This window comes from Condylostylus longicornis, unplaced genomic scaffold (genome assembly GCF_029603195.1).
Source record: "Condylostylus longicornis isolate FDR11 unplaced genomic scaffold, ASM2960319v2 ptg000003l, whole genome shotgun sequence".
Classification (NCBI taxonomy): domain Eukaryota; kingdom Metazoa; phylum Arthropoda; class Insecta; order Diptera; family Dolichopodidae; genus Condylostylus; species Condylostylus longicornis.
Window position 1 is genome coordinate 458,885 of NW_026577972.1, and position 11,955 is coordinate 470,839.

General features: G+C 25.5%; 2 protein-coding genes across 2 annotated transcripts; one reads left to right on the forward strand and one right to left on the reverse strand.

Moving 5' to 3' along the window:
* Positions 1-114: 114 nt before the first annotated feature.
* Positions 115-3,907, forward strand: LOC129606181 (vacuolar protein sorting-associated protein 53 homolog). The gene is made up of 8 exons (XM_055516333.1): positions 115-588; positions 693-1,199; positions 1,258-1,444; positions 1,512-1,883; positions 1,985-2,156; positions 2,236-2,499; positions 2,593-2,830; positions 2,896-3,907. The coding sequence occupies exons 1-8, from the start codon at positions 418-420 to the stop codon at positions 3,835-3,837; spliced, it is 2,853 nt and encodes a 950-aa protein (XP_055372308.1). The 5' UTR covers positions 115-417; the 3' UTR covers positions 3,838-3,907.
* Positions 3,908-6,682: 2,775 nt separating this feature from the next.
* On the reverse strand, positions 6,683-9,749 carry LOC129606490 (UBX domain-containing protein 7). Its single transcript, XM_055516835.1, has 6 exons — positions 9,542-9,749; positions 9,191-9,262; positions 8,133-9,076; positions 7,887-8,072; positions 7,296-7,785; positions 6,683-7,233 (listed from the first exon to the last, which is right to left on the reverse strand). The coding sequence occupies exons 2-6, from the start codon at positions 9,237-9,239 to the stop codon at positions 6,986-6,988; spliced, it is 1,917 nt and encodes a 638-aa protein (XP_055372810.1). The 5' UTR covers positions 9,240-9,262; positions 9,542-9,749; the 3' UTR covers positions 6,683-6,985.
* Positions 9,750-11,955: the final 2,206 nt, after the last annotated feature.

An 11,955-nucleotide genomic window follows, 5' to 3' on the forward strand; every position in this document is an offset into this window, starting at 1 on the left:
TACAAAACAAATTTGTAGACATTTTGTTTTGTGTAATGTTTTGACATTTTGATATTATTTTTTTGAATGTCAAATAAATTGACAATTTCGTCATAATATGTTATATGTAACGAACTTAAAGTGTGAAAAAAATTTTGAGAACATGTTTTCAATTTGGTAAAATAGATTTTCAAGAAATATTAATTTGATTTTTTAAAATCTTAAATTGCGATGAATTGAAATTTCGTAAGAACCTACGCAAAAGAAAAGGAAGAATAGAAATAACTTTGAATTTTAAGTCTATTAAGTACCTACGTATAAATTTCTCATAATAAAAATCAATTTTGCGAAAAGTTTTTAATACGAAATTAAATTATTTATTTTAATAAGTTTATTTAATATATACAAATTCCAATTAGATAAAAGTATATTTTAAATATGGCATATCAGGTGAATCAAGGAAATTCTCGTGAAAATTCAATTGAAAATGATGATAAACAAATACAACGTTTATTGCAATTAGCTGAAGGAGTAGATGATTTGAATATTGAAGATTTACAATCAAGAAGAATAATTTTTTCAAATAATGTACAAACAGCTATTGATCAGGTTGAAATTAATTGATTAATTAAAACAAATTTTTTACTTATATTAATTAAACTTTAATTTTCAATGGAATATTATTGAATTAATGGATATTTAACATTTTTAAGGTTTTACAAAGTAATGATCCTTTGGATTCACCAGATTTTAATGCTGTTGATTATATCAATCAATTATTTCCAAATGAACAATCATTATCAAATATTGATGAAGTTATTTCAAAAATGGAATGTGAAGTTACTGTAATTGATGATAATATACGTAGTGTTGTACGTGGTCAAACTAATGTTAGTCAGGATGGTCGTTTAGCATTAGATGAAGCACAAAAGACAATAAATCAAATGTGTTTACAAATAAGTGATATACAAAATCGTGCAGAACAAACAGAAGAAATGGTAAAAGAAATAACAAGAGATATAAAACAATTAGATTGCGCAAAACGTAATTTAACAACGGCTATAACAACATTAAATCATTTACATATGCTTGTTGGTGGTGTTGAAAGTTTAAATAAATTAATTGAAAAACGTTTATATGGCGAAATTTTAAATCCACTTCAAGCAATAATTGAAGTTAATAATCATTTTCAACAATATTGCAATGTATCACAAATAAAGGTACTTACAGTTTAAAAAATAAAATAAAATTTATTTGAATACTAATTTTTTACTAAAGGATTTATCAAATACTGTAAATCAAATTCAACGCACATTATCTGCAGAAATTACTGAAGATTTTCATAGTTATTTTGGTCCAAATGTAACTTCACCTAAAATTCCACTAGCTCAACTATCAGATGCATGCAAAGTAGTATCTGTTCTGGATCCTAAAGTGAAAAAGGATTTACTAAAATGGTTTTTAAGTAAACAAAAACAAGATGACTAACTTATTATGTTATTTTCAATATTCTTTTTTTTTGTTCAATTCAGATCTCCAGTTAGAAGAATACATTCAGTTATTTCACGAAAATCAAGATATAGCTTGGTTAGACAAAATTGATAAAAGATATGCGTGGTTAAAACGTCATTTACTTGATTTTGAGGGAAAATTTGGAACAATTTTTCCAATTGATTGGGAAGTTTCCGAAAGAATAACAGTACAATTTTGTAATATAACAAAAGATGAACTTTCAAAAATAATGAGTAAACGTCGAAATGAAATTGATGTGAAATTATTATTATTTGCTATGACAAAAACACAAAGTTTTGAACAATTATTGGCGAAACGTTTTACTGGCACAACATTAATAGAAAATGATCAACAGAAAAATGTAAAAGAAGAAAATATTTCCTCAAACAAAGGTAAATTATTTTTTTTCAAAGCTCTCAACATTTAATTTCCGAAAAACTATGTTATCAAATAAAGATTTATATTGAATCATTCAATATTCAATTTTTTGTAGATTATGAACTCAACAATGGCTTTACGGATATAATTGGTGTTTGTTTCAAGAGTCATTTGGATATATATACAGAAAGTATTGATAGAAATTTAACAGAACTATTAGATAGATTTGTTGAACAAGCAAATGAATATTTTGATCCAATCGCTGCTGGATCAACTGTTTTTTCAAGGTATTTTTACATTTTGTTTGCATTGAAAAATTTTTTTTTTATAAGTTACGTTTGTTTTATTATTTTTTTTTAAATATAGTTGTGCAGACTTATTTGTCTTTTATAAAAAATGCATGGTTCAATGTTCACACCTAAGCAATTCAAAGCCAATGTATGATTTGGCTATGATATTCAAAAAATATTTACGAGAGTATGCATCAAAAGTATTAGAATCTAACATTCCAAAATCAACTTCAACACAAAGTGCATTGGGTGGTACTATGTCGTTTAGAGATTTACAAAATTTATCAACAGCAGCTGGTCAAGTAATTCACAATTTTCTAAAGGAGGGAGAATCTCATAGGTACCTACATACTATCAATATATGATCAATATAATCAAATTAAAATTATTTTCTTGAAAATTATATATACGTGGTTTACGTGTGAATTCGTAGATTAGCTAAGGATGAGCTGATACGCATTTGTTGTGTTCTAACAACGTCCGAATATTGTCTTGAAACAGTTCAACAGCTAGAAGACAAATTAAAGGAAAAAATTGACAATTTCTACATTGATAAAATTGATTTGTCAGAGGAACAAGATATTTATCACAGAATAATATCAACTTGTATTCAATTAATGGTACAAGATTTGGAAAATGGATGTGAACCGGCTCTTACAATAATGAGTAAAGTGAGGAAGACCTATGATAGTTTTGTATTTATATATCTATATATACTTTTCTTAAAATTTTTTAGATTCAATGGCAGAATATTACTAATGTGGGTGATCAAAGTTCATTTGTTAATTCAATGAATCAAAATTTTAAGCAAACAATACCAATTATACGTGATAACTTATCATCGTCAAGAAAATATTATACACAATTTTGTCATAAATTTATAAATCAATTCATTCCAAAATTTCTTAATAATATATACAAATGTAAATTAACAAATTCAGAAGGGCAAAACAATATACTAGGGTGTGAACAATTATTATTAGATACACATAGTTTAAAAACAATATTGTTAGATTTACCATCAATTGGATCACAAATTAATCGAAAAGCGCCAACATCTTATACGAAAGTTGTAATTAAAGGAATGACTCATGCAGAAATGATAATTAAAACTGTAATGACACCAATTCAGCCTCATACAAATTTTAATAATCAAATCTTAAAATTATTACCAGAAATTACAGTTCAGGAATATCAGAAAATACTTGATATGAAAGGTTTAAAACGTACCGATCAATTGAATCTTATTGAAATATTTAAGAAAGCTATGCCAGAAATTAAAGAAAATAACGTTATAGCATCATCATCATCATCTATAACAGCATCTGATGTTTCATCTAATAATAATAATAATAGCAACATTAATATAAATAATTCTACAAATGATATCATTTTTGATAATAATGAAAATGATCTTAACTACAAATCTATTTCAACAAATTTTGATAATACTAATAAAACTGGTATTAATTTAAATGAAAATCATAAAAGTAAATTTGCATCAATATTAAGTGGCGGTATTTCTGGTGTACAACAAATTAGTTCGGCAGTCGGACATGCTGTCGTAACAGCCTCATCAAATTCAACTTCTCAAAATATGGCAAATAGTAGCAATCAAAATGATCGCGGACGAATAAAGAAATTAGAAAAATTAATTAAAAAAAGATTACCAAATTAAAAATGTTTATTAAAATGTTATAAAAATCAAATATGTTAAAATATAATTATGTATATAATTTTTTTTTAATTTAAAAACGTGATTTTTATTTCTTTTTTATATAAAGATATGTAGTATGTAATTTCATCTTTTATGTGATGCAATTAAGTTGATTTTGTTGGGTTATCTAGATTTGAATTTGCAAAAGCGAATTTTTTTTTAGCAACACAACAACACATACAAGGTGTAAAACAGAGAATAACTTTAAGTTTTAATACTACCACTGACCAGTCACAAAAAATGTATGGTAGTATTTTTGAAATCAAGTGCTGCACTTTAGAAAAAAATTGCCAATTTTTTTTTATTATTTTTTATTAGTATAAAATAATACTATTTATATTAACCATAATTTCTTTTTTATTGATGATGATATGTAATTCATTTAAATAACTGAAGCCCATATAAAAAATGTTTGTCTGCGTATTATTTCTTTTGAAGAGTGGTAGTCTAAACAAGCTTGTTGATCTTAAATTGTAGTTTACTGAGTCTCCCACATAACTTACTAGTTCAGTCAGATAGTCAGGTAAAATGTCATTTTTCAATTTAAATATAAAAGCTAAGATGTTGAATTTTAGCCTTTGCTTTACTGGCACCCACCGCAGTTTACCTAACATGTAATTTATATTTGTTCTCCTACTACATTTTAACATTACTCGCATGCCTTGTCCTGTAAAATTTGCAGTCTGTCTTTTTTAGCTTCAATACATATAAATAGGAGTGAAGAGCAATAAACAAAATAAGGCAAAATCATAATATTTTACATTGTTGTTGCAGCTTCTACTATTTGGAATTCTACCAAGATATTAAATTTTTTGCGCTATTTTGTTGCACTTATATTCTGCATGGTTATCTGAAGTCAGTTTATTGTCGATCTACACACCTAGGTATTTAATAACTTGAACCTCCTCCATTATTTCATCATTCATTTTTATTTTGGCGGTATCATCAGTTCTATTAAATACCATTCATTTCGTTTTATCTAAATTTAGCTTAACCTAAAATTAAAATAAATTTTTTAAGTCTTTATTAGCTCCTAGATATTTCTGACATTAATTTAAATAAGAGTAAGAGAAAAACATACAACTCCTAATATATCCTATTCCCTGTGGCACAGCATCGCTTATCAATTCTGATCTTAAAAAATTTTCACGAGTATTTGTTTTCTCGCGTTCTGTTTTGAAGAAAAATTAAAACCACTAGAGTTCTATATTTTCCACGCTATATTTTTTAAATTTTCCTGTCTACAGTTTCGAAGGCTGTTTAAAGTTTAAAATATCGCAATAACAAAATTGTTCTTTTTCGCCAGTTTCCAAACATGTACACATTTCTTTACTGCATCCTCTACAATTCTTTACCTTATTTTCAATAAATTCTTCTTTAGTTGTCTTGACCATTAGATTATAATTTCTGGTTATCTTGTAAATCTTGTTGGAACTTAATATTTAAGAGGGCCAAATTTGGGGAGCAAAATCGTTATCGAAAAACCACTTAATCAAAACGCGTAAAGTTCAGTAAGCTATAATTTAGTTTATCCTATCTAGGTCCTTATTATGAGCGAATGAAAATTTTGGCGAATATGAGTTTTTGGTATTATGATTACCGAATCCGCCTAAACTTTAGGCGGATGAAATGTTGAATGAAAATTCTGTGTGAATTTTTCATTTTTGCGAATGGAACCAAAAATCAAAATAATACATATGTATGTATGTAAGTGTTTTTTTATATTTTATATTATAGCAAATATTGTTATATTATTGTTAATAAAAATATCTAAACTATCTCTAAACAAAGTTCATAAAATTCTACAAATTATTTTGTTGACGTGTTGTTATAATTAAGCATGACCAAGAACAATTCGAGCATTTTATTAAATTAATATTGCTAAAGAAATAGAGAAATTCAATTGTTTTTGCATGTACATATGTATGTGTGGTGTTAACGTTATAATTTTCGGTAAGTTTTTTGATGTCTTACGGTAGCAACACTTTTAATCTGGCGTCTACTCATTTGATTCGCTGATCATAATAAGAGTACTAATCAGTGTTGTTAATTTCAATTTGTTTTTCAGTAGCATTTTGTCTTAAAAAAGGTAGTATGGAAAGTTTTAGCGTAGTAATTTGGGGTTATACTTAACATCAAACAAATAGTAAGACATCTAAATAAATAGATTGAAGCAGGAAGTGCTTGCGTACAAATGTTTTTATATTCCTACATGTAAAATTAAGTCACCCAAATGAGCTACGCGCCTACGCAATGTATTGATAATTTCGATAAGGTACACTTTATTTGTGTTTTTTCATTGTTTTTGTTTTGTGTCAAATTAATCTGGTTACTGTCAATTCACATATTGCGTAAAGCGCAATAAACAATATTGGAAAATAATTTTTAATTTTAGAAAAACAAAAATTTTATATAAAAAAAATTTGTTTTAAAAAAATATATTTTTAGGTCTCTTTATTTTTGTGCAAGTGGTTTTTTAAACAATACAATAATGGCATTTTCATCAACCAATGCAAATAATAACATTTTAGTATAAAGGTAAAAAAGTAATAAAAATGGATTTACAGTAGTATAGTAGTATAGAATACCAAAATTTAGTAAAATACTACAATTGTATTAAAATTAACAACACTGGTACTAATATGACAATCATTATGAAATACAAATCAAACGATGTTTTCCGCTTCAAGATAACGGCCGGGGGTTTTTTTTTGAAAGAACGATAATTTTAGAAGCCGTAGAATTAAATAATGGCGTAGATTTCCTTTTAAAATTTACAAATGTTTCAAACAATAAAAACAATTATTTTCGTTTTTTGTTTGGTTTTAAAAAGTGATTACAAAAATTTTATTTTTTTATTTTGAATGTTCAAGCCATTTACAAAATTAAATACATACATGATCATTTTATTTGTGTTAACACAAAAATTCATTTGTTATACTTGATTACAGAATCTTAATTAAAGTGAAATAAATAAAAAAAGGAGGAAAAATTAATAACTTTCTAAATATACAGACACTTTTATCATAAATCATCTCAAAATATTGATTTGGGAGATACCAAATAAAAAAAATTTATGCTTATGTATATATAGTCAAAAAAAGAAAACTTATTCATCTGGATGCAAATATAAAATAGACGTTGGATGTAACTTTGCTTCAACCAATGTAACATTGTCTTCTAATTCAAGAATATTTTTTCGCGGATACGATTGTATTAATTTGTATGTATTATTTGTAATATCTGGATATTTCTCACAAACGTATAATTTTAAGCATTTTACTACACTTGAAGATGGCCATTCAATATCTTTTCTTGTACCATTTGGTAATCTAATCTGAATTTTTGTAATTGAATCTAAAAAGAAAAATTATAAAGTAAAATTTAAAACTTTCATTTGATATTTTAATATTGAATACCTTTGTTATTTCCAATCAAATCTTTATATGAAACTATAGTAGACTTTTCATTTATTTGCTCATTTAAATTTGATGTATAATTTGAATTATTTATATTTGGAGGTCCATTGTTATGAGAATGAATAAAATCATTGCTTTCATTTATATTATTTAAAGAGGCAGAGTTATTGCTTTTAGTTTGGTTTAATTTATTTAAAAATTTATCATTGCAGTCCGTATTTAAATCATTTAATGTGGAGCACTGTGTTTCTGTTAGTGAATTTTTAATTGCTAATTCTAATTGATCTTCTTCGGATAAATCTAATGTTTTATATGCTTTTGATTTAAAGTTTTTATTATAGCAACCAATATCAATTACATTATTATTATTATTACTATTACTTTTATTGGAATTTATCGTTGTAGGTGATGGAATTGTTGTTGAAATACTGTTACTTGTTGCTGTAGATGAAGCAGTTCGGGAAGTAACAGGTCTTACAATTTTTAAACTCTACAAAATTCAAAAAGAAATTAAAAAAAAAAGGTTTTCTGTTATTAACATGTAAGTACATACAATAAAAAATTTAAATTTTTTTAAAATTAATAATTTACCAAGTCTAAACAAAAATCATTTTCTGTAAGAAATTTCATGAGGTCATCATAAAGAATTTTTGGTCTTGTTGTATCACAAGTAAGTCTTTCTTCGCCTGTCCTTGGATCAATTATACAAATGTATGGGCAATCCGAAACATGATAAAAAGTTTTAAAACGTAATCCTTCCGGATTTTCCATTGATATCTTAAAAATAATGGTTTTGTTTATTATTTAAACCACAAAAATGTTCTCTAATTTTCTTACCTGCCATAAAACAAAATTTGATAAAATTATATCTTTAATATCTTTATCGGACCAAACATCTCGATTAAGAACTTGTGATTTAAATTCTCTTTGATCTTGTAAATTAACAATAAGCCATCTATTAAGATTTACAGCATGATCCCGTGCAGCTTGAAATGTGCCCCAATATAATAAATCAATTGGCGGACGAAATAAATCTTCTAATCTTTTGCGTTTAGTACCTCTTATTAATGTTTTATCAGTATTATCTTTAATATCAAAATCATTATTGCTATTACTAATATATGATCTTTTTTTATGGCGTGATGTCTTTTTATTAATTATTTCACCATTATCATTTAAATTTATATTTAACAATCCAGCAGTATTATGATTATTAATTGATGATGTTGTTGCTAATGAATCAATAGTATCATATGATGCTAGACTATTAAATTCTTCTGATAATTGTTCTTGAATTTGTGCTTCTCTTGCGAAATCTCTAAATGGGCAAAATGTAAACAAACTACTTGGTCGTCGTTTCCTTGAATTAACACTACCATAATGTAAACGAAATTGATCTTCTTCTGGTAATAATAATTGTTCACGTTTTGATGGAATCGGTGCACGTATATTATCATCTAAAATTAAATTACTGCCAGATATTGTATTAGATGAAAATATACCATTTGGATTTTCTATAATATCTGGTAATGAAGCATTTTCACTAACATAACTTGTATCATTACTATTATCTAACGCAATATCTGTATTCTTATTTTTTTTATTTATTTCATTTTTATTATTTATTATACGAGATTCATTATTTGTTTGTATATTATTATAATCAGAATCATTTAATATACAATCCATATAATCTGCATTTTCCAAATGATAATTAATTGCCTGTTCCAAATTGAAATTATTCAATTCAAGGATAGTATTTGCTCTCAATTCATCTAGCCCTTAATTATAGCAAAAAAATAAAAATTATTGTTAATACCACTCTTTTTTTTTTTGATAAATATAATATCATTTTAAATAAAATGAAAAAGGTTTTTTTGTAAGATAAATCTCACCTGTTATTTCCATTAATTGTTTTATTGACTCATTCAGTGTAGTACTCATTTTGAATTTTTTGATTTTTGTACCTATTTTTCATAAAAAAATTGCAGAATTCAAAAATTATGTATTTACACTTTTTATTGTTTAATGTTTTTTATTGAATTATAGCAATTTTGGTCTTAATGCATTTTACCGTATTAAACTCAAATATAACCAAGTTTCAGAATGTTAATTATTAAGAAAACTAAACAATTAAAAGACCACCTAAGAATTAAAGGATAGGTATAGGTTGGATGGGTGCCCCTCTAAACAAATTTTGAGGTTATTTTTTCTTTTTTTTTTATTCTTTTATTTTTTCTACTTACTTGTGAGCCAAAATGAGTTTTTTTAAAAATTTTTTTTTTATATTGACCCAATCCTAACTCAATTAATCCAATATTTATGAAAATTTTCAAATTTTAAAATTTTAATTTTTAATTTTGCTTAAAATAAAAATACAAAAAAAATATAATGTTTTCGTTCTGTCAAAAAATGGACAAAATTGCAACTTTTTTGTCGTAGCTTTATAATAAAAAAAAAAAAAAAATAAAATGAAAACCTTCCTATTTCAAAGAGAACGCAAATAAATGCACACACAAAGTCACTATACACAATGCTTTTATAACTATACGTTTATACATCCTTCTCTCTCTTACTCTTTTCTGGTACATGACCAAAACAAGTAGTGATGGGAACTATTGAGTGAAGTTTCGGTAATTAGTAACTGATTGATCGCAACTGTCGAATAATATTATTTATTCGAAGGAATTTAACTAATTTTTTTGTTCATTGGGAAGTACGCGCGTATATACATTCATATTTTCTGTCATCCCTCAGTTTTTTTATTTCCAATATCGTTTCGTTTTAATATTATAAAAAAAATACAAAAATTAAACTACAAAAATTTATTTATTATTAATTTTAAATTTTTTCACTATTTAATTTTACATTTAAGGGTAAAAAAACTTAAAAAATACATACATTGGTCAATACATTATTTGTATAAAAGCTGTCAATAGTTTAAGTTTTATTTAATAAGTTTTTTTCCTCCGTAAAAAGTTTATCAAGCAAATAATTCATACGTTTTTCATAATAAAGAAACTGTCGATATATTCTATATCACAAAATATAGTTTTTATTATACAGGGTTATATATTTTTTCCATTCCGAAAATCTTCGATAGTTTTCATTTTCCTCCATATAAAAATTGCTCGAATAAATCTACATTTTTCTTAATAAAAATGCTATCGGTTGCTCTTGTAACATGTATACTAAGTGCGTATATACATGGATTTCATTTAAATCTTGGTTTACATAGTTATTGTTAACAGAAAATTTAATAAATTTCACACTAATACTATTTTACATTTAGTTTAAATTTTTTGAAAATGAAAAACTATCGAATGAATATTTTTTGTACAACAATCGAATAAATGAATTTTTTATAGTTATCGAATAAATTGATGGTTTTTTTCGGTAGCGCGCATCACAAAAAAAAAATACTGAAATTGAGAAAAAAAGAAACAAATGAATGAAAATTGAGAAAAAAAAACAAAATACTTACGCTAAAGAAACGTGTTACCGTTGTGTGAAGATCAAATCAAGAATTAAAAGTGACATAAGAAAGCAGTAGATATTTTGCACTCCAAAATTAAATTACAAATAAATACCTTTCAGATATACTCGTTTTCGAGCTACAGCCTGTTGAAAAAAAAGGTATCAGACTTTTCCTGCATATAAATAAATGCTTATAATTTCGGAACCGTACAATATTATAGTAACCGTGAGCTTGTTTTACAGGCGATTGATTGTTCTTTATTTTTGGTCTTACAATCAATTTGATTTGAGCCATAATTTTCGGGGTAACCTCACAAGAAATCTATCATTAATATGCATATATGTATGTATGTTACAACTAGCATATAATCTAAATGTAACATATCCCGAATTTTGAGAAAAAAAAAATACCCTTTTAAAACTTTAAGATAAAGATTTCTTAATGGCAGCATAAATCGAAACTGGTAAAGAAACGATTAACTATGCATAACATACGCTTGTTGTTCTGCTTTACATGAATAAGCGAACAGTTATTGGTTGTTGTAATAAGCTCTAACCCTGCAAGCAAAACTAATGAGTTCAATTGTTGTAATTTTATGATTTCTTCATAAAAAATATGATATGTGTTTGTAATTTCATTGTTACGAAAAAACACTGGTGTTTCTATATTTATATAAATTGCCACTTCTACCTTCAAAAGGTTTGATTTTTCCGTTATTTCAATAAATAAATATGTCATCCGAATCAATAATAACAGCTTTGTGTACAATTGTACGCAAATTCTGTGACAGCAATTTCACAAAACTATAAAATTAAAATCAACTTCTTTGTACAGTGTAATAACAAAAAATGGATTTATTTATATTATTTTCAAAAATTTACGATACATGTACATTGTGTTTATTTTATGTCAAAAAATAAGGTTGTGTACATGATAAATTTTTACGATAAATATGAAATAAATTTAAAATAACATTTCGTTTTTATAATTAGGCCACCTTTTGAGGAATAGCAAAACTTGAAAAATTTTATTTTAGTAAATTGCCAAACCACATAAATGCTTAGAAGCGCGGCTGTCATTTTGAGAAACTAAAAATTTATGTAGTTTACCATAACAGTTTCTTGTTTTTAAAATTTTCTTTTTGAAATATTATGTGCAACTTTAAGGTAATCCATATATTGA